General features: G+C 39.4%; 1 protein-coding gene across 5 annotated transcripts in view; it reads left to right on the top strand.

Annotated features, from left to right (window-relative positions):
* The window catches only part of FAM118B (family with sequence similarity 118 member B), a 50,846-nt gene that overhangs the window by 2,530 nt on the left and 24,395 nt on the right, over window positions 1-23,921 (top strand). For 3 of the 5 annotated variants that reach the window (XM_046017346.1, XM_046017344.1, XM_046017348.1), the window contains one exon: window positions 20,874-20,966. In XM_046017346.1, the coding sequence (XP_045873302.1) occupies window positions 20,881-20,966 (86 nt within the window). In that variant the 5' untranslated portion in view covers window positions 20,874-20,880. Of the gene's footprint in view, window positions 1-15,203; window positions 15,270-19,576; window positions 19,683-20,873; window positions 20,967-23,921 lie in introns of those variants that run through there. The other 2 variants (XM_046017347.1, XM_046017345.1) reach the window with 2 other exon arrangements.

Genomic DNA, 23,921 nt, shown 5'->3' with positions numbered 1-23,921 from the left:
CACAAATATAAACAAAGAGTGACTAATAAAGGAACTTGTGTTTAAATATCACAAATTTAAGATTAATTAGTGGCATGAAGTTAGATTCTGGCTTCTCAAATAACTATTTGGAAGTTGCAGACTAACAAAGAGTTCAGTTCCCTGAAGAGCAAGAAGTGCTTGGATGGTTTTAGTTTCAGATTCAAAGAGGGAATTAGCAGGAACTCCTTGGGAGGTGTCTTGGAAAGTGCAGTTACTGGCAGCTGGGAGATCTGGGGACTAGTCCCAGCTTAGCTGCTTGTGAACCTGAACAAGTAACTTGGGCTCAGTTTTTTTGTCCTTTTTTTTTTTTTTTTTAAGAGATTTTATTTATTTATTTGAGAGAGAGACATAAATGCAGCAAGAGAGAGAACACGAGCAGGGGGAGCGGGAGAGGTTAGAAGGAGGCTTCCTGCTGAGCCGGGAGCCTGATACAGGCTCCATCCCAGAACCCTGGGATCATGACCTTACCAGAAGGCAAAGGCTTAACGACTGAGCCACCCAGGTACCCAGTTTTTTGTCTTTAAAAGAAGATCCTTAGAACTCCAACCTTCTATTCTTTGAGGATTTTTCCATTGACACTTATGTACTTTCTTAATAAGTGGAACTTATTTCAGACTTACCTTGCATACATTTAGCATAAGCACAGAGAATCAGGATTCTGTTCTTGTCCCCAGAGTTTAACCTTATGCCACTGAGCTAACATTTATATTTGGAGGTCACTTCATTGAATGGTGCTGGAATAGACCTTAAGATTCCCCAATATGGGGCATGAGAGGGAGTGCAGATAGAGAAAAAAGTATTAGAAAGCAGTGGTCTTCTAAAACATTGTGTTATAACCCATAATATGGGTGTTAGTTATTTTTTCCATATCAGCATTTTATTTGGCTTTTGCGTGATGCTCAAGACAGGTCTGGCTTAGACCAGTCCTTCCCAAACTTTTTCATATCATGGTACATGTGGAAATGTCGTTTCATGGAGGAAAATTGGAGGGTGTCCACGGAAGACAGCTGGCTCACCTGGGAGCTGAGGCTGAGTCCGGTCCCCATCTGACCACACCATAGGATGAGGAGATCCCTAGCCTGTGGCCTTTTTGACCATTTAGGAAAGTCAGCATTACTACACAATCAAGGTCTTTGACCAAATGCTAACTATTGAAAGGAATTGTATATTTAGTTGTATTTGTTAAATCGTCCTCTAATTTATTTCTCTCTTACGTGCTTTTATGCTTTTGGCTAGTTTATATTTGAAGACCTTACTTACCCTTACAAAGTGACCTTTCTAAAAGTTTTTAAAAAGTAGTTAACTGGTGAAGAGATGGGAAATGTTTTTGTCATAATGTTTTTGACCTTCTTAGATTACGGGCAGTTTTGCTCTGCCTATTTAGAGAAAATACAGAGAATTTCTTTAAATAGTTTATGTTTTCCATTATAAAAGTAATACAGAAAATGTGTAGAGTGAGGAAAAAATCTTTCATAGCTCTGTTTCCCAAATACTGTTAATATCATGTTTCTTCTAGTTTTTTTAATCATGCATTTTTTTCTTAATTGTAAATTTCAAACATTTATAGAAGTAGGGAAGATAATGAACCCCATGTTTCCATCAGCCAGCCTCTACAGCCAACCAGCACAGCAGCCACCCTGACCAAACACTTCAGTGTATGTCTGTAAAAGATAAGAACTGGTTTTTAACAAAACCACAGTACCATTATCACACCTTTCTTGGTATCATTAAGCAAGGAGTCAGTGGACAAATTTTGCAGTTGGTCTCTCTTTTTAAGTAGTTAATTTGTTTGCATCAGGATTTGAGAAAAGCCCTCATATCATGCATGCTCTTTTAATTAGAAAAATCAAACTGGGCATTCAGAAGGGATGTGCAGCCTGTACCTTAAGGATGTTCAGAGCGCATTGGCTCAGAGCTTGCACTTTGGATTCAGAAAGATGGTTTCAGAATCCTGGCTCTGCAACCTGCTAGTTCTTTAACCTTGTGCAAGTTACTTAACCTCTCTCACTTTAGCTTCTTTGTCTTGTGAAACGTGGATAGTGTCTGCCTTAGCACTCCTGTAAGGATTAAGTGAGTTCATGCAGGTTAAGGCACTTGTGTAGAACTTAGCACTGGTTAAGGCCCAAAAAAACACTAGGTATGTCCTGCATACCAGTATAGCACCAGGTTCACAGATTGTTAAGTAAGCCTTCAATAGGGTAAGAATCAAGAGATACGGAATTTAGTCTAATTCTGCCACTTAGGTGACTCACTTTAGTGTTTTGGACCTTAATTTGTCACCCCAGAAAGCAGGTGTGGTGAACAATTAGATGATTTCTGAAATTCCAGTGCTTGCCAAAAGTAAGGCAGCGTGGTATTTTTAGAGCATGAGCTTTGAAAACACTGGGGTTTGCCGAAGGCTTTGTCACTTATAAGCATTTATTCTCAGCCTCTGTTTTTCCATGTGTGTCACATAATTAATAATACCTAATAGTATTGTTGCAGTTATCAACAAGATCAATATATGGGATGCCTAGCATGTAGAGGGTACTCAAGTTATTAGCATTTCGTAATTATAAATTAAAATAAGATCATTACATTAGAGCATTTTCTATACATTGGAAGGGTGAAGATGGAAAACCATGGTTCTAGAACATGAACGATAGAAAACTGAGGGGCTGTTAAGCCAGACGATGTCAGGATCTCTAGAGAAATTCAAGAAGGTATTTGCAACAGGTAGTTGCTCAAGTTGAATAAATCTATTTTCTGCATTTGAGAATTTGAACAACAGTGTAAGTTAAAGATTAGATTGTTGTTTGTGTGTGTTTCAGTTGTTAATGATTGGAATATACTGTAAACGTTTTATTCTAATGATATTGTTGCGTTAACGAAAATCATCTTCACTATCTGTTAATAGAAGAGCTGCACTGTTATAACTGAGTTAGAAAACCAAACCCATGCTGAGGTTTACTGATCCCCATGTACTAGGCAGCATTTCCCCAATTTGCTTGATGGTGAGAACTGCCATGGTACCTTTAAATCTACACATCCCTCCTCTAGAAATTTTGATTCAGGAAAATGTTGAGTTAAAAGCTCAGGAATCTGTTGCCCTCCCTCCTTCCCGCTCAACAAGGCCTCCAGCTAAAAAGTTCATTTGTTTATGGATAAACTAGAAGAAAGCTAAGGTTACTAAAGCATGTAGAGAGAAAAATGGCAGATTTTACATGTTGCTATTTTTTCCCTTCTTATTTTGTTTTTTGTTAAAGTAATCAACATACATGGTTCAAAGAAAGAGTGCTAGAAGAATGAGGTGGGGGGCAGTCCCTCCATATGATTATGAGGGAGCCACCTCATAATCTCATTCTTTAGAGGCAGCCGCTCCCTTATTTTGCTCTTTTCTCAGGCATTATCTTCATATTTTTAAATCATTTGATATGTTATGTCTTGCTTTTTTCTCCCCCAGTGATTAGCCTGTTGAGCTTGATGATCTCAGTTCCTCTCTTGTGTTTAGGTTGACCTTTGACTGTTTTTTTCACATACGTGCATACTGTTAATTTTTTCCCAGATGCTCCAACATGATTGCCACATTCTTATCAGTAATATTTTCCATGAGCTCGGGTGTGTCACTTGATGTTTCCAATGGAGAACTGTTCAGGTATCATTCAGGAACTACCTTTGTCCTTCCCTCTCCTCATGGGCTGTCACCCATGACCTATTTCTTGGCTTGCCTCTTTATTTCCTAAGAAGTATTTGAATGCCCATAATACTTGTCTGGTAGTTTGGAAATGTTATAGAATTCTAGGTTGGAAGTAATTTCCCCTCGAAATTTTGAAGGCATGATTGTGCTGTCTGGTGTCTGTAATTACTCAAGAGACATAGCAATCAAATCCTTTTTTATGAGACCTTGTTTCTTTGGTTTTTCTCTTTTCTCTCTTACTGGAAGCTTTGAGAATATTCTATCCCTGGTGTTCCGGGCTTTCTTAATGAGGTACCAGAGCATCTATCGTTCTGGTTCTCAGCGGACCCTTTCATCCTGGAAAGTTACATCCTTCTGGGACATTATCTTCTCTTTTTCTGATTTCCCCCTCCTCCCTTCTTTTCTTTCTCTTTGATCCTTTTTTGTAATATCCATTCTTGTTATATGGCACTGATAGCTTCAAAGAGGACCCATTAAAGTGTTTCAGTTTTTGGTCTCTGCATTGGAGCAGCTTTCCATAGTCTATTGCCAGAATGAGTATCAGCCCCCCTCCAAATGGCAAGCCCCTGCATGTAATGAGAACTTAGTGCTTCACCCCACAGTTTTACAGAGCCCATTAAGCCATGTCCAGCAGGACTGGGGATGGTCCAGCCATCTGCTCTCTCCCTCCTCGGTCTCATTCACCCTCATTCCCTCACTGCTCTCACTGCCCTCAGGCACTAGAAATGTACTGCTGCTTTCTTTATTCTACTGTAGAAGCACCTGCTACTGTTCTTTTGATGAATCTATAGGCTATCTGAGTACTGTTAAAAAAATTAATGTTACTAAGATGAAGGAAGAAAAGTTGAAAGGAAAAAAGTGGAAAGAGAGATTTATGTGTAATGTAGAAAATTCCATGTAAAAGCAGGGGCAAACTCTAAAAAATAGTTTTCTGAACTGATGAGTGTGAAACCAGCAGGCTTGCACTTCTTCCAAGAAAAAAAGTTTCTCTTGAAAACCGCCTTTCTCCACAGAAACCAAAATATCAGTGGTCATTAACACCAGGTGGGATTACAGGGTGGTTTTCATTTGCTCTTTGTACTTTACTTGACATATTTCCGACGGGGCCTACTGGGGACCTTTTCCTTTGCCAGTCAAGGAGGAGAGGTGCTTTCTTTTCCCTGATAAAGTGTCCATGTCCCTTGGGCTCGAGCTGCTCAGCCCTCTGTCCACTGCTCCCACCAGCGAGCTCCTCCCTCCTTCTTGCCCTGACCTCCTTCGCTCTTTAACAAAGTATGTTTTTAGGTCTTCCTAACCTGTTTTCCTCTTACCTGTTTCTTTCCTCAGGTACTTTTACTGGCTACCTTTTAAGACTGATGCGGCCTGCTCCCCAAAGCAGTGCTTTTAAAGCCGTTCGTTCGAACTTCGCCTGAGCTTTCTAGTTGTGGTGGCCTCTGTAGCAGATCATAGCTCCTTTTTTTAAGCTTTCAGATTCTTGGTTCAGGACTAAATAATGCTTATCTCTCAATTAATTTCTGGGTCAAAGAGAGTTTTTTTAGTTCATTTTTATTAGGAAAAAGCAAATATCCTGGAAAGAACATCAAGCTAGACTAAGGTTACAAGCTTAAACCACTTTCCTGAGTTGTCTTTTATCCATCATTCTCTTGCTCTTAAGGATGATCGAAATTGACTTCCAAGCGCATTCGTAAAGTATATGACCGTTTCTTTCAAAATCAGTAAATACTTGCATTGGTGCTTGAAACAGAATGAGGGAAATAATCACATAGCCCTGTGACCCAGGGATTATTTCTGCCGGTCAGAGACCTAACGACACATGATAAGGTACAGATTGTTGAACTGTTTTTTGACCTTTAAGTCTGAAGTATATCTGAAAGTACGTTTGATTGTGAAGGACTGCGTAATCCAGGTGTCTCCTGGGTCTTAAACGCAGGAGAGGTCTGAGCTGGGAGATTGAGATAAGGAAGTCCTTAGCATTTAGTTGGTATTTTAAGCCATTGGAGTAGCTGGTGGGGGTGGAGAGGGTATGTGAAGTGACCGGATGGCGAGCCTAAAGCAGTTTGCTGAGGATACTAAATATTTAGGGATGGGACAGAGGAAGAAGAGCTTACCCGAGAGGGACTGGAGGAGAATCAGGAAAATCCGATATCCAGAAGAGAACGGAGTTATGTGTCAGATGCTTCCAAGACCTAAAGGAAGATGAATACTAATTATTTCACTGAATTTTCCCATGGTGGTATCTATCTCCCATAAAGCTTTTCTTGATCTCCCTTGAGCACAATTGTTGATCTTTCCTGTACCTCATACAAGTATATTACACCTAGCACAAATGTGTTATAAATATTTGTTTACAGTTCTATTTCCCCTAAAAGGCAGGGCTTTTTAGGCGCACCTGGCTCAGCGGGTTAAAGCCTCTGCCTTAGGCTCAGGTCATGATCCCAGGGTCCTGGGATCAAGCCCCACATCGGGCTCTCTGCTCAGCAGGGAGCCTGCTTTCCCTCCTCTCTCTCTGCCTGCCTCTCTGCCTACTTGTGATCTCTGTCTGTCAAACAAATAAATAAAATCTAGAAAAAAAATTTTTTTTAAAAGGCAGGGCTTTTTAAAGGCATGGCCCTTCAGGGTATGGTCTTAGTCATTTTTGGTGAGACCATATTCCATTGTGTCTTCACAGTGTGGACTTCAGCCTCCCAGTTTGTTAATAGCTAGTGCGTTAATAGCTGTGTGACGCATAGCAAATTATTTAACATCTGCGTGCCTCAGTTCCATTATCTATGATATCTGTGGTATGTGATAATAATAGTGTCCACTTCATAGAAGAATGAACATTTGTAAAGCATAGACAACAGTGCCTGGCTCATTGTAAATACCATATAGTGTTTAGTGGCAGTGAGGTGGGTGTGGTAATAATAATATTGTTAGCATAGTGCCTGGCATTTAATGGATAGTTGAATGTGAAAATTCAACAGTTTGGGACTAATACAATCCCTCTCATTCTAAACTGTAAGCATATACAGAATGTAGTCATGATCAGGCCATAGGAAAACTATACAATAGAAGTGGACAGGGTATATGCTGTGGTGAGTGCTGTGAAGTGTGTAAGCCTGACAATTCACAGACCTGTACCGCTGGGGCAAATAATACATTATATGTTAATAAAAATAATTAATTTTTAAAAAGAAGTGGACAAATTTTTTTAAAGATTTTATTTATTTATTTAACAGAGAGAGAGATCACAAGTAGGCAGATAGGCAGGCAGAGATGGGGGGAGAGAAGCAGGCTCCCCGCTGAGCAGAGAGCCGGATGCCACAACCCTGAGATCGTGACCTGAGCCAAAGGCAGAAGCCCAACCCACTGAGCCACCCAGGTACCCTGGAAAGCAGATTCTTAACAGACTGACCACCCAGGTACCCCAAAAGTGGACAGAATTAAGTGCACATAGCTTTGTTTTATAAAGCAAATATATAGGCTTTTCACAAAAGTATTATGTAATCTTAGTTTCTTTTCATGTAGTGGGGAAGGAGAAAACCAAAAGATGAGGATTCCCAAAGCAGGTGAGAATTTCTATGTGTAGCACTGAACATTAGTCTTAAACAGGTGGGTGGTGGAGATCAGTCACAGAAGGTTTTGTTTGGCATGAAAGATGCAACACTTCAACTTGATCCATTCACTTTGTTTTTACAGCTTATAAAATTAAAAGTATCTGTTGATCTCTTAGACCTCAAATTAACTCATAGTGGGCATACACTCTTTCAGTCAGGCAAGTATTTGAGCATTTAACTGCGCTGTCTATAGACACTTAACTGTATTAACAGAGAACGTGTTAGGGGCTGGGGATAGGGTGATAAATAAGACAGACTGTACTTGTCCTAAAAGAGGACAGTTATTCTTATGGGAGAGGCCTGTCCCATAAGATCTTGTCCCATTGCAAGTGTTAAGAGATGCAGATAAGGAGCTGAAGTGTAAATGGGGTTGAAGGGGGTGGATAAGCAGACTCCATGAGGTAACAGGTAAGCTGAGGCTTCAAGGATGGGAGGAAGGCAGAAATATTGGGAATATATACCACCCTAAGCCATGTTCTGTGTGTGAGCCGGGAAAGTGTGTGTGTCCTATGTGCTCTAGAGCCTGGTGAATGAGGGAGAGGGGTGGGTGGGGTGTTAGAAAGAGGACTGCTGGTGTCAGATCAAGCTGGGTCTTGTAGCCATGATGTGAGGAGTTTCATTTTATTAACCACAGTGAGAAGCCATTGAATGTTTTTAAACTGTGACTTAATCCTATTTGTGTTTTGAAATTCCTTTTGCCTCTATATAAGCTTTTCTTCTTCTCTAGTCATGTGTAAAGAAAGCACTTTAGATAGATTTAATACATAAAATACAGAAACTGATTTCTTGGTCTTGAAATATGGATGTCCTGGAGTCTTTTGCCAGAAGGAGTTCTTGCCTTAAGAATCAGTTTACATCTTAGATGTCAGAAACTTGAGTTATAAAAATAAAATGATTTATATATAAAAATGTTCAGTTAGTGTCAGAGGATAGTCTTGAAACCTTAAGTCTGAAATCCTTCTTTTGCTGGCTAGAATTAAATTACTGTCACTGACTATTATGATCATTACCATATCTGGAAAATGATAGTCTGGATGTGGATTTGCTGTGCACACAATGTTCACAGGAATGTGGCTTTTCCCATATGTTCTATTTAAAAAAGAAACGGTCTCTCATGGTTTTGGCTACATTAAAAACATTAATGGGGTATTTCTTTTAGTAGGAAATGTGTTGTCTGTAATACAGGAAATTCTTTCTTGTAATTCAAATCATGAGCAACATTTTGCATTTGAGTTAGTTTAGTCAGTAAATATCTGAAAGTCTGCCATGTGCCAGGTACTGTTCTAGGATTTTTTTTTAAAGATTTTATTTATTTATTTGACAGAGAGATATCACAAGTAGACAGAGAGGCAGGCAGAGAGAGAGGGAGAAGCAGACTCCCCACCGAGCAGAGAGCTTGATGCGGGACTTGATCCCAGGACCCTGAGATCATGACCCAAGCCAAAGGCAGAGGCTTAACCCACTGAGCCACCCAGGTGCCCAAATATATGGAGTCTATCTTCTTTAAGATTTTATTTATTTATGTGACAGAGAGTGCACACAAGCAGGAAAAGTGGCAGGAAGAGGGAGAGAGAGAAGCAGGGTTCGATCCCAGGACCCTGGGATCATGACCTGAATTAAAAGCAGACACTCAACAGACTGAGCCACCCAGGCAGCCCTCTGTTCTTGGATCTTGGGATATATTGTGAACTAAACAAAGATTCCTACCTTTGAAAAGCTTACTTCCCAGTGGGAGGAGGCAGATGACAAATAATGAGCATAATTAGTGTATTTATTATGCTTTTCATAAATGTAATTAGCATGTTAGTGGTATGGGCTTTAAAATAAAAAGTAAAATGGTTAGGGGAGCCTGGGGAGCTCAGTTGGTTGAGCATCCGACTCTTGTTTGTGGCTCGGGTCATGATCGCAGGGTCATGGGATTGAGCCCTGTGTTGGGCGCTGGGCTCAGTGCCCAGTCTGCTTGGGATTCTCTCCCTCCCCCTCTGCCCTTCCCCCTGCTCATGCACATGCTCTCTCTAAATAAATAAAATCTTTAAAAAGTAGAGCAGCTAATGCATTAAGTGGAGAGGTGGCAGATTTAAATAGGGGGCCGGGCTAGCATCATTGAGAAGGTATGATTTGAGGAAAAACTTGAAACTTGGTAAAAGCAATACCAGGCAGAAGGAACGACCAATACAAAGAAAAGCCCCTAGACCAGAGTGTATCGGGCCTATATGAGTACCAGGAAGAAGGCTAGTGTGTCCAGAGAGAGGGATGGAGTTCCTTGGCTTTCTAGGAAGGAGTTTGTCCTCAGTCAATTTTAAAGAAGTTCATAAGCCAGAAATACATGATACCATGCATGATAGGACTAAGAATTTCCATCCTGTGAATGTTCTGTAGATGGTAATCGATGAACACCTCAAGACACTCATGTCTTGAATTAGATAATTCCAAAGTAACACAAATTTTGTTCATTTCATCTAGCAGCTGAACATACAAAAATCTTATTCTCTGAATAAGAAATGATGTTGGATCACATGCTCTTAAGACTTAGCATTTAGTAAAAGCTGAAACTTTACCGTTCCAGTTTATCGGTCTCCAGGTTGAAGCCAAAAGCCTTTGCTCTGTAGCAGAGGATGGCAGGGGTGCCAAAGGTTCTTGTCTCTGAGAGGAGCAGGGATAGTCTTGAGGATTGGGCTTAGGAAATCCTTAGGGAAACTGCCCTTTAAGAGCAGGTTTGGTTTACTTCCCTTATTTCTTCCAAACTCAGTAGCTCTAAATCCTTTTAACATTTTTAATTAGGTGGTCTCATTTTCTAATATTCTATTTTTTGATTCTGTGAAGTTTTCCTAGTGTTTAAGTTTCCAGTGTAAATCATCAAGCTACGTTCATAAGGTCCTAATCAATGACAATCTAGTGGAGTATTGCCTAAGTCCCCTGCATGCCGGGTGGTTTACATCGGTGCATGGATTCAGTGCCCTGTGTTTCAGATGCACAGTGTGCTTTGTAAAGATCCAATTGATTCAGTACGATCACTGGAGTTGTTCCAGCCATAACTGCCGTAATCTTTTCCCATGCCTCTGAATTTTTCTTTTCATAGAATATCTTTTTTAAATTTTTGGGGTGGGTTTTGTGTGTTGTGTGGGTTTTTTTTTTTTTGAGTCCTATCTATGCATTGCTGTACATTGTTTCTACCCTAGTTTCCCTGTTGAAGTAAGACCACTAAAGAAAATGCTCAGACACATGGGTCTTTGACCTGCTGAAGCAAAACATTCTCCAGTTGACCTTGAATAACACAGGCTTGAACTGCATGGGTCCACTTATATGTAGATTTTTTTTTCATTGTGATAAGTGTACTCTTTAATCCTTATTCCCAATTTTACTCTTCCCTCCTCCCCTTCTCTCATCTGGATACCATCAGTTGTTTCTCTATAGTTAAGAGTCTGTTGGGGTACCTGGTTGATTCAGTTGGTTAAGCATCTGACTCTTGATCTCAGCTAAGGTCTTGATCTCAGGGTTGTGAGTTCAAGCCCAGAGTTGGACTCCATGCTGGATGTGGAGCTTCCTTTAAAAAAAAAAAAAAAAAAAGTTCGCTTCTTGGTTTGTCTCTTTTTTTTCCCCTTTGCTTCTCTATTTTTTTTTTTAAAGATTTTATTTATTTATTTGACAGAGATCACAAGTAGGCAAAGAGGCAGGCAGAGAGAGAGAGAGAAGAGGAAGCAGGCTCTCCGCTAAGCGGAGAGCCCAATGTGGGGCTCGATCCCAGAGCCCTGGGATCATGACCTGAGCCAAAGGCAGAGGCTTTAAACCACTGAGCCACCCAGGTGCCTCTGTTTTGTTTTTTAAATTTCACATGAGTGAGATCTTACGGTATTTGCCTTCTTTTACTGCCTTATCTTGCTTAGCATTATATTCTCTAGTTCTATCCATGTTGTTGCAAATGGCAAGATTTGATTCTTTATGACTGAGTAATATTCCATTTTATGTAATACCATTTCTTCTTCTTCAATTCAATTATTGATAGACATGTGAGCTGCTTTCATAGCTTGGCTGCTGTAAATAATGCTGCATAAACACAGTGGTGCATGTATCCCTTTGAATTAGTGTTTTTGTATTCTTTGGATAAATATCCAGTACTGCGATTACTGGATTATAGGGTAGTTCGATTTTTAATTTTTTGAGGAACCTCCATACTGTTTTCCACAGTGGCTGCAGCAGTTTGCATGCCAACCAACAGTGCAAGAGGGTTCCTTCTTCTCCACATCCTCGCCAACACTTGTGATTTGTGTTTTTGAGTTTAGCCATTCTGACAGGTGTGAAGTGATTATCTCATTGTAGTTTTGATTTACATTTTCCTGATCATGAGTGATGCTGAACATCTTCAGTGTGTCTGTTGGCTATCTGTATGTCTTCGGAGAAATGTCTGTTCATGTCTTCTGCCCATTTTTAATTGGATTGTTTTTTGGGTGTTGAGGTGTAACAGTTCTTTATATATTGTGGATTCTAATCCTTTTCGGACTTGTCATTTGCAAATATCTTCTCCCATTCAGTAGGTTGCACTTTAGGTTTGTTGGTTGTTTGCTTTGTTGTGAAGAAACTCTTTATGCTCGTGTAGTCCCAATATTTATTTTTGCTTTTGTTTCCCTTGCCTCAAGAGACATATCTAGAAAAATGTTACAGCCAGTGTCCGAGAGATTACTGCCTGTGTTCTTTTCTAGGATTTTTATAGTTTCAGATCTCACATTTATGTCTTTAATCGATTTTGAGTTTATTTTTGTGTGTGGTGAAAGAAAGTGGTCCACTTTCACTCTTTCATATGTGGATGTCCAGTTTTTCCAACACTGTTTATTGAACATTTTCCCATTGTATATTCATTCCTCCTTTGTCAAAAATTAATTGACCTTATAATTATGGGTTTATTTTGGGGTTTTCTGTTCTATTCCATTGACCTATGTGTCTGCATTTGTACCAGTACGATACTGCTTTAATTATTACTGCTTTGTAACATAATGTGAAATCTGGGGTTGTGGTATCTCCTATTTTGTTTTTTTCTTTTTCAAGATTGCTTTGGCTATTTGAGTCTTTTGTGGTTCCATACAAATTTCAGTATTGGTTATTCTAGTTCTGTGAAAGTTGCCGTTGGTATCTTGGTAGGGATTGCAGTAAATCTTTAGATTGCTGTGGGTAGTGTAGACATTTTAACAGTAATTATTCATCCAACTTGAGCATGGAATGTCTTTCCATTTTTTTGCATCATATTGAAATCCTTTCATCAGCATTAAATAGTTTTCAGAGTACAGGTCTTTCACCTCTTTGGTTAAGTTTATTCCTAGGTATTTTAATTTAATTTAATGCAGTTTGTAAATGGGATTGTTTTCTTATATACAGATTTGTTTTTTGTTTTTGTTTTATTTATTTGACAGAAATCACAAGTAGGCAGAGAAGCAGCAGAGACAGAGAGAGGGGGAAGCAGGCTCCCCACTGAGCAAAGAACTGGATCCCAGGAGCCTGGAATCATGACCAGAGCCAAAGGCAGAGGCTTTAACCCACTGAGCCACCCAGGCGCCCCTGCAGATTTGTTTTTGATAAATACAGTATACCACTATAAATGTGGTATTTTCTCTTCCTTGTGATTTTCTTAACATTTTATTTTCTCTAGCTTACTTTGGTATAAGAATATAGTATAGGGGCACCTGGGTGGCTCAGTGGGTTAAAGCCTCTGCCTTCAGCTCAGGTCATGATCTCAGGGTGGTGGGATCGAGCCCCGCGTCTGGCTCTCTGCTCAACAGGGAGCCTGCTTCCCTTCCTCTCTCTCTGCCTGCCTCTCTGTCTACTTGTGATCTCTGTCTGTCAAATAAATAAGTAAAGTCTTAAAAAAAAAAAAAAAGAATATAGTATATAATACATAAAACATAGAAAATATGTGTTAAGTAACTGTTTATGTTACTAGTAAGGCTTATGTCAACAGTGGTTTGGGGAGTCAAAAGTTATATGTGAATTTTCAACTTCATGAAGGGGGTTGTGCCCCTAACTCCCACATTGTTCAAGGATCAGCTGTACTTTCTTCTCGCTGAAAAAAAGGGAACTGCCAATTAGAAGCGGTTTTTAAAAAATTTGCAGGGCTTTTTCTCTTCTTCCTCCAGATAGGATTGCATATGAATCACCCCAAAATTTAGTAGTCTACCCTCTTCTTTTTTTTTTAAGGGAAAAGACTGCCACAGTTTTTAAGCCTCTAAAAAAGCCACATTTTTTAATGTTCAATGGAATTGCCACTCTTTTTTTTTTTTTTTTTAAAGATTTATTTATCTGTTAGAGTGTGTGTGCTGTTGGGAAGTGCAGAGGGAGAGGGAGGGAGAGAGAATCCCAAGCGGACTCTGTGGTTCGCAGAGCCGGAGGTGGAGCTCGATCCCAGGACCACAAGATCACTCCTTGAGCCAAAGTCAGACGCTTAACCAACTGAGCCACCTAGGCACCCCTCCAATGCCCTTCTAAGTGGGAAGTTTAAGAACCTAACATTTAGTAGACATTACAGCTGTTATATGACAAGATCAGAAGATACTTAATATGGTTGCTCCTGGGTGGCCCAGTTGGTTAAGCGTCTGCCTTTAGCTCAGGTCATGATCTCAGGGTCCTGGGATTGAGCCCTGCATCAGGCTCCCTACTTAGTGGAAAGTCTGCTTTTCCCTCTCCCTCTGCCCCCACCCCCCGGCTTGTGCGCACACTCTCTCTCTCTCTCAAATAAATAAATAAAATCTTTATTAAAAAAAGAAATTGAATACACTCAAAGCAAGTTTATGATATTCTGATAACTGAGTTTTAAACATAATTAAGAACCTAAGATGGGTATCTATTCAATTATTTTTTTATCTGTTTATGCACTTGAACATGAACTTGAAAGTAATGAATAAATTGGACTTGAGTGATTTCTCTTTGCTTATCTTAATGAAGAACATGTTATTTTCCTTTTAGTTAACTCTAAGAATAATTGTAGAACAAATCTACTTTGTATCTTATATTCTGTCCTTGGTTTTGCTGTTTAATGGGGTTGGATTCCATGGCCAGTGTTGTAGGGACCTCTGAGGTATTTCACCTCAGGTTGACCATGAATTCAGTTAATCGCTATTAACATTCAGGTAAACTTAGGGTTTTTTTGTTTGTTTTTGTTTGTTTTTTAAAGATTACTTATTTATTTTTTGACAGAGACAGAGATCACAAATAGGCAGAGAGGCAGGCAGAGAGAGAAGGAAGCAGGCTCCCTGCTAAGCAGAGAGCCCCATGCGGGGCTCGATCCCAGGATCCCGGGATCATGACCTGAGCTAAAGGCAGAGGCTTTAACCACACTGAGCCACCCAGGCGCCTCTAAACTTAGGGTTTTTAATCATAACATTTGCCAAGCTCTTTATGTTGTCAAAATATAACTTTTTTCTAAATTGTCAAATTTACTAATGTTTGAAGTCAGAAATCCTCAAGAAAGTGAAAAGAGGGGATGTTAGGTGGGATATTCTTTTTTTTTTTTTTTAATTCTTAATAAACATTTTAATTTTTGTTGCTACAGAAAAGTCTTCCCTTCTTTAAGGCTGTTCAGATTTTAACTCAGAGAGAGATCCTCTATAATGATGAGATCTTCTGGGATGCCCAAACTTGGACGAATCTGCATTTGTATGCAGCAGTATTGTGTGTGCTCTTCTGGTCTGAAAAGGAAGCCCTTGACAGTATTTGCCATACCTAACCCACACTGTCTTCAGAGGAGGGATTTAGTTTTCAGAGATTCCCTAGAACATAAAATCTTGCCCTTGAAGATTTATTTAATCTCATTTTCAGTGAGTACCCTTTGCCATTTGTGATGAAATTGTGTGATTGTACTACTTGATAAATGGAAAATATTTTATTAAAAAGTTTCCTTCCTTAGCAACATGTGTCATTGTTTTCAGGGTATACCTTCTCAGAAGCTTCACAGGAGGGAGAGCAGTGACAAGGAAGTTATCATTCTTTGCACGGTAAAATCATCAACTTCAGTTAGGAGCTTCTAATTCAAATGAAATTTTAATTTGGATGTGTTACTTTTACTTCTTGAAACAGTTTTGTTCCCAGTACGTGATATGTTACTTTGGTTTTATAATTGAAAATACCATGAAAACATGAAATATATACGTGAAATATTACATGGAAACATCAGAGCTTTTTTTCCTGGAATATCAACATGGTTGATCTTAGGACTTGAATTAAAAGATTTTCTAGGGTGGCTGGCTCAGTTGGTTGAGCGTCTGTCCGCCTTGGGCTCAGGTCCTGATCCGGGAGTCCTGGGATTAAGTCCTGCGGCAGGGTCCTTGCTCAGCGGGGTGTCTGCCTCGCCCTCTGTTTATCTTTCTCTCTGTCTCTCTCTCTGACAAATAAAATCTTTTAAAAAAGACTTTTTAGAATTGGGGGCAAACCTCTCATTCTTTAAAGTCTTTCAGAAACCTACCTCTAATGAGGTCGTTCATATACTGCTCCTATATGGGTCAGTGTTTTGCTGGTAAAATACCAAGAGTAAGTAGTATCAGTCTGACATTTTATCAGTGACTACGTACAGCAGATTTTCAGGAAGTAAGTGTGATGCAGATCTTATCTGACAACGCAGAGGATGTCAGGCACGTACAATTTAGATACGGAAGTAAGAGCAACACTGAGTTAAGCAGAGGTAGGGAAATGCTTCAAGAGCGGGTACACAGGAATCCCACCCTCCCGCCTGTAGATGTAATTCCTCTGTATCAGTTTTGTCTGTGTGTGTTAGAAGGAAGAAAATGGAAAATTTGTTTTACACACTGATAAGAAAGGGTGCAGTCTACATTATAGAACTGAATTCACCAATGACCTGAGTAAAATTTGATTTGTTAATTGTCAACAAGCCGGTTGAGTACGCTTTTGTAGGACTTTACACTGGATAGCTCTTCCTCTCTCCCTCCCCCATAGTTGTTGAAAACCAGATGTGTTGGAATTAGTCCAAAAGCCACAACTAGAGGGATTTGGTTTCTTCCAAGTTGGAGGATGACTATCTTTTTCCCTTAAAAAATGAAGTTAACCCTTTAATGTGTTTGTGCTAGAGAAATAAGCCAGTCTTCATTCTAGTCACGGTCTTACTTTTTTTTAAAAAACATGTTAAGTACATTATGATACCATTTTGGATTTTATTTTTTCTTTTTAAAGATTTTATTTGTTTATTTGAGAGAGAGAGCAGAGACAGAGCACAAGCAGGGGGAGGGGCAGAGGGAGAGAGAAGGAGACTCCCTGCTGAGCAGGGAGCCCTGATGCTGGGCTTGTTCCCAGGCAGGACCCTAGGATCGGGACCTGAGCCAAAGGCAGACCTTAACTGATTAAGCCACCCAGGTACCACCCTTTTATTTAATTATTTATTTTTAAAATAGAATGGGGAAAAGCATGCTGTAAATACAACTGATCTTTTAAGGCAAGAAAGGTACCACTTCAAGCTAGTCATTTGTAAATCTTTTATTTCTAGGCAAAAATGTCATCATTAGAACTTTTCTCTCCTTTTGATTTATTCCATCCACCCATAAACCAAGATGTATTCTGAGTTCCTTCTGGCCTGCCAGTTGTTTGTGCTGAATACCACACACTGGAAGCACAGGAAGAGACCTTACTCTGATTCTTGAACTAGAAAAGGAGCCAAATTTTGCTATCATGGCACCACCAAGATGCTAGGAAAGCAAGAGCTACTGTGATCTGCTAATGTTTTCAGATCCACAAGTCTGCTGGTTTATATGAATTTAGTTTCAGTCTCCTAACCACCTCCTTTCTTCTTATCCCTTTTCCGTGTTTCTTAGTGAATTTTTCCCAAAACACTTGCCTTGATTTTTCCCTTTCATTCACCAGATGGAAGCATTCTATTCCCTGCCAAGCTGACAGGTTTCAAAGTCTAAGTGTCCTTTCTTATATGCAGACTTGGGCCTTACAAAATTTAATGAGGTTGCTGTTACTTTTCTTAGAATTTACCAAATATCTGACTTTTATTTTGCTGAGCTCTCTGGCTTGGTCTTGAAGGATTTTTTGGTGGCTTTAGCAGTAATTGTAATAACAAAGACACTGCCACAGGTAATTGCCTTTGTCTTCTTGTGGCAGAAAAGCTTTTCCCACCTTTGCTGTACATAGCAAGTCCCACTGAAATGAAAAGCTCAAATAGTGATCACATAAAGAAGTTAATGTGTGAACTAGTTGATACATGTTAGGAATTCTTTATAAGATTTTCATAATCCGTGTGGAAGCTTTTTATAAGTGACTGCATGTTTTTTAGGGTAAACTCTAAAATGGATTTCTTTCTTTTCTGAAACAGTACTCTGGAAGAAATAAGATATGGTTTATGCTTTGGTGCCACTGGGTGTATATGTGAGATTGTAGTGTATGAGGCATCCTTTAGCCTTAAGGAAAGATGTTATCGTGTTACAAAGCAGGATGTGTATATGATGAAATATAATGTGACAATAGTGAATTTCTTCTCATTCAGTTCCTAAATAAGATGACTCAAAACATTGCAGTAACAACTTGTTAGGAGCTGTTGGCCATATTAGAATGAGCGGACCTGCAGAATAGTTGACTCTGTAAAGGAAAAAAAAAAGCTTAGTATTCAGGTGTAAACATCAAGAATTTATCATCTGTTAGAATCCAGCAAAAGTGGCCTGGCATATTTTCCAGGAGAGAATGATAGATTAGTGGTAGTGTAGGGGATATGTAACAAACACAGCACTTGTCACCAGACAAAGCTGTTTCGTTTAGCTTCTCATTTTAACTCGGTGCCATGATTCCATCAACAGAGCACCTGGTCACGTAGCAGCTGTCAAGCATTACACAGAATTATTTTGAGTAAATCTTTCTGGAATGTGGGATCTTTCTTTTTTGATAGTTTTGGCCTGCAAATTAAAAACAAATGAACATTGGGGCACCTGGGTGGCTCAGTGGGTTAAGCCGCTGCCTTCGGCTCAGGTCATGGTCTCAGGGTCCTGGGATCGAGCCCCACATTGGGTTCTCTGCTCGTCAGGGAGCCTGCATCCCCCTCTCTCTCTGCCTGCCTCTCTACTTGTGATCTCTCTCTCTCTAAAAAAAAAAAAAAAAAAAAAAAAAAAAACAAATGAACATAAAGGTGAGATGCTACTACTTGGAGAGTGTTTTTAGGTTGTAATAAATAGAATGGTTCAGACCATGGTCTTGGGGGGGCAGACCACCTTGGTTTGAATTATGCTATCCAGTCTTCCTGTCCTTCAGTTTTCTTATCCCTAAAATAGGGTAATCATGGTATTTCATAAGCTTATAGGGATTATATTAGTTAATATTTGTAAATAGTGTTTGGCATGTGGTAAACACTAACAGTTGGCTGAAATTGGTTTAGTAGCTGAACTGAGCACTGAATTCTAAAGATGTCTGTCTTCACAACTTAATAAACATTAGTTACTTCCCTTTTTACTTTTCTTTAATCTTTCTTAATACAGAGTATTTTTTGCATGGGTTTAATTTGTTCAGATCATGGCCCTTTAGAACCGTGTTTAAGGAAAGAGCATGAGCATACACACTTTTCATTGTGTATTTTTATTTTTTTATTTTTTATTATTTTTTAAGATTTTATTTATTTATTTGACAGAAATCACAAGTAGGCAGAGAGGCAGGCAGAGAGAGAGAAGGGGAAGCAGACTCCTTGCTGATCAGAGAGCCCGATGCGGGGCTGGATCCCAGGACCCTGGGATCATGACCTGAGCCGAAAACAGAGGCTTTAACCCACTGAGCCACCCAGGCGCCCCTTCACTGTGTATTTTTAAAAACTATCCCCAAGCTAATGGGTCATCTCACGTAATGTAGAAGTAACCACTCTCCTACACTGCTTCTCCAATCTGGAGCACAGACTGGACTTGAGAGTAGAAAATGACTTCCATAAACTAAAACTTAATGGAAATATTTTATTGGTGATTAACTCTTAGCAAACTGGGATGGTATTGACTGTAATATATAGCAGATGGAATGCCTGCTGTGTTAAATGTCCCACATTTAACAGAGTTAGCTGGGGTGTAGAAAAATCGCTGCATCTCATTGGGATGTTTCCTTTTTGCCTCATCATAAGAATTTCCTGAAGATTCTGGAGATTCTGGTTCAGCAATTTGAGTTTAGAGCCTGAAAATACATACTGTCTTTTAAGCTAATTAATAGACCTTATTTTTAAGAGCACGTACATTTAACAGGCATTTCCAGTGATTATTAAGGCACAACTTACTGGTCACACGTCTTCTCTGAGACCCAGCTTTCTCACCAACAGAATCAAAGATGTGACTAGAATGATGGCCTACTTCCTAACTCACTTTAGGATTTTGAGATTCCTGTATTCCTAATGATTATGATACCAAAGAATTCCATTATGTGTGAAGCAATATGGGGTAAGGAACTGAGCCGTCTATTTACCAGAAAAATTAATTCAGCAAACTTTAGGAAATGTTTACATAAATAAAAAGCTTTCTGTAAAATAGCAAACTTGAAATAATTAGTAGTAATTCAGTTATTTCTAAAGATTTATTTACTTATTTAGAGGGAGGAGGTGCGTGGGGTGAGGGGCAAGGGGAGAGAATCCTCAAGCAGACCCCTTGCTCAGCGTAGAGCCCGACACAGGACTTGATCGCATGACCCGTGAGATCAAGACCCTGAGCTCACAACCTGAGCTGAAACTTAGGTGCTTAACTCACTGAGCCATCCAGACTGCCCCTGGGTTATTTCTGAACATTGACAATGAAACAGTAATAAAACATCCACAACTCTGGTACTCTTGTATTATCTTTTTTTGGATGTGTATGTACACACTATTTAAAATATTGCTGTTTTAGAATTAATGGTCCTTAGATTTAGCAAATTTACTAAAATTTTGTGTGGTTAAAACTTCTCATAATTTACACTCTAATCCATGGTAATTCTCTTAGTTTTGCTAGTTATCCCATCATCTGAACATAATTGGTCCTTCTTCATGCATCTTTGATAATACCTTTCCCGTTTATCACAAAGTATCAGAATCCAGTGAGTTCAGCTAGGGAGACATGGCTCACTGCCTGTGAGGACATAGTTATTCAGCAATAAGGAGTGTCTAACAGTCAGCAAGTTAGTATTGATTGTTCTATTCTTGACTCGGTGATTTCTTTAGTTGATAGTAAATGGATAATTGGGGTCTATTAACACACTTATCCATGGATTGTTTTTATTCCCTATGTCTTCCCAAGCCAGTCTCAGGGGAGAATGGCAGGTATTTCTTGGGCCCCACAAAGTCGTGCCCAATAATTGGTATGAATTGACATCAATTTTTGTTTTGTTTTGAGCAGAAGGGGGTGGGGGGAGCCTTTAGGAACAGAAACAGGATGACAGTATGGAGTACCAAAGTCATAATTTCAAGGTTAATTTCTTTCAGATGAATTTAATTCTTTAAGTTAGAGATGCTCATTAATTAATGAATCTCTGTAGAGCAGGAACTACCTCTAGAACACCTTTAGGGTATACATCTCATTAAAACTGTTTAACGTGTGTGCTATTTTAAATGGTATATATTACAGATCTAATTGTGGTCTGTGGTGTTTAATCTATTTTAGAAACTGGATGGCTTCTACAGGGAGCCAGGCCTCTGATATAAACAAGATTCTTGGATTCTTCAGTGATGGCGCACCCCCCACCAAAAAGCCCAGGTAAACAAGGGAAGGGAATCGAGGAACATTTAGTAAATTGCCATTAATGATAGATGACAAAAAAATAACAGACTTACCCAAAACCCAGTTGTTTTCACAAATTAATATTGACATTCATATAAAAATTCTTTTTATTTTGGCTTTAACTTTTATTTTTAAAAAGGTCATAAATGTACATAATTTCTAAATCAGTACTTCAAAGCTTATAATGCCTTGTCCCTCTCCAGAGATAATCACTTTCAGCTTTTTTTACTGTTTCTTTTAATACTTGGATCCATATTTTTAAATGCTGTCTATTTACTGCTATTTTTTAGTTTTTTGGTTTTATCTATTTTCCAACTAATGAAGATGAGGATTAGGCTTGCTCTCCTGGAGCCTCTCCACACATGTTGCCCCCACCGTACACACACATCAAACCCTCCTTCCACTTTTCCCTGGTGTTTTATATCACAATGTTCGGTTGTCAGTTTTCTAATAGTTACATATATGACTGTATTAATAGTATTCATAGCTGAGCCTAACAGTGGTTTGATTATACTTTCTTGTTCATTTTTGCCACCAAGTTATTCTCTCTCTCTCTCTCTCTCTCTCTCTTGTTTGCTTTGTTTTTTATGTACCTATCAGCTTATCTTCAAACTCTGTGACAGAAAAAAAAAATCTTTTAGATATGCTGACACTTACCAGTAATTTACTAGTTTACATTGTTTCATGGATTTTTTTCCCCTCCCGTTTTCCTTCCGGACTGGCCTCCACTCTGGACTGTCACTCTCCAGACCTGCTGCATTGCTGATGGTTTGCCGTTTTCCTTTCCCATGACCCCAGAATTCCTTTTACATCTCTCCTGTTTTGGATCCTCTCTTTCCTGGATATTGTCTTGCCCTTTTTTGGTGTGTGGTCCTTCATTTTGCTGAAAAATACTCTCATCATGCACCCTTAGTAAGGATTCACAGGGGAAGAGTTTTTGGAGACATTTGAGGATGTCCTTATTATATTTGTCCATTTATTTGATGATTTGGCTGAGTGTAGAATTTTTGGTAGGAAATCATTTTCCTTAGAATTATGAAATTATTACTCATCCTCTGCCAGCAGCTATGTTTCCTGCCAAAATAATGAGTCTTTGCTGATTCCCAGTCCTTTGTGTTACAGGACCTCTTCTTTTCTCATTGGAGGCAGAATAGTTATTTTATTCTCAACAACCTGAAATTTGACAGTGATGTACCTTCATATGAGTCTAGATATCAGGTGGCCTTTTTCAAGTTGGCTACTGATAATTCACTTCCGAAAATTTTTTTCTAATTTGATAATTCCCTTCACAGTTTTTTCTGTATTGTGCCTTTGTAGTAGAACTCTTGGTATTTGGATGTTGGACCTTTTGCAGTAAGACTCTGTAATTTTCTTTTTTCTTTTTCTTTTTTTAAGAGAGGGAAAAAAGAGTGTATGTGAGCTTGGGGTGGGGACGAGAGAGAGAGAGAATCTTCTTTTTTTTTTTTAACGGTTTTATTTTTTTGAGAGAGAGAGGGGGAGTGGCAGGCAGAGAGAGAAAGAAACGGGCTCCCCAAGGAGCAGAGAGCCCGATGTGGGGCTCGATCCCAGGACCCTGGGATCATGACCTGAGCCGAAGACAGACCTTAACCAACCGAGCCACCCAGGCGTCCTGAGAGAGCAAGAATCTTAAGCAGAGTCCATGCCCAACACAGAGCCCAACAACGCGGCCCTTGAGATCATGACCTGAGCCGAAATCAAGTCGGACACAACCAACTGAGCCACCCAGGTGCCCCCAAGACTCTAGTTTTCTATTGCTTTTTTTATCATTATACTTTCTCAGAGATTTCCTGTTTTCTTCCAATGTTACAAATTTTTTATTCATGATATTCTTAATTTCCAAGAAATCTATTTGTTTGCCCACCCCTTTTTTATAGTATTTTGTTCATTTTTCAAATATGCCTTTGTTTTTAAATCGATATGAAATACTGTTTTCTTTCCAATTTTCTTCTCTTTCCTGTATTGTCACTTCTTTCCTGCAGATTCCTTTCTTTTTCTTTTTTTCTTTTTTTTTTGGTTAAGATTTTATTCCTTTATTTGATGAAGAGAGGCACAGCAAGAGAAGGAACACAAGCAGGGGGAGTGGGAGAGGGAGAAGCAGACTTCCTGCTGAGTGAGGAGCCTGATGCGGGGCTGGATCCCAGGACTCTGGATCATGACCTGAGCCAAAGGCAGCCGCTTAACTAAGGCTGAGCCACGCAGATGCCCCCAGCAGATTTCTATCTGCTAATTTGTTTAGGTGTAACTCTCACATTTGGGGGCTTTGTTCAAATGTAAGGTGACCTTTCTTTGTCTGCTCACATTTAAGAGAAGACACTAAAAAGCCAGTTGGAGAATCTATGTGTGCATAAGGGACTTGGTCACTGATGGTCTTCACTGTGGGTGTCAACCATGGGCCAGGTTCTGTAACTGAGGAATCCCAACCTATCAGAATGTGTGGGTCTTTTCTCTCATGCTGGCCTTTTTCCCCAAAAAAAGGATGCCTGGATAGGGCATAGGGTACAGGTATAAGGTTGACTGCCTTATACCTGAGAGTCTTCCTCTGGGAGAAGGATGCAGGGGAGTCTTATATTTCATATATTGACTTTTACTTAATTCCCTTTCCCAAGCTGTGCATAGTGTTCTCAGATACAGAACCTTCTGGTATAGCCTCTCTGGAAAGCAGGCCTCTGGGTCATAGAGTTCTAACTGCTTCCAATATGGCCTTGCAACGAACAAATTCTCTGTTTTGGCCCCACCTGCCCCTCTACCTTCAGATTTATTTGAACACTCCCAAAGTTCTATAGAGGGAATCATCTCTTACTGTACAGCTCCTAAAATTGTGTTGGCCTGTGTTGTCTGCTGTCATCTTTCCCTGGTTTGAGTTTTATGAATTTATGCCTTCTAAAAAAAATTAATTACTTAGTGGTTTTA

This window comes from Meles meles, chromosome 8, assembly GCF_922984935.1.
Source record: "Meles meles chromosome 8, mMelMel3.1 paternal haplotype, whole genome shotgun sequence".
Lineage (NCBI taxonomy): Eukaryota > Metazoa > Chordata > Mammalia > Carnivora > Mustelidae > Meles > Meles meles.
This window is presented reverse-complemented; position numbering and strand designations above follow the sequence as displayed.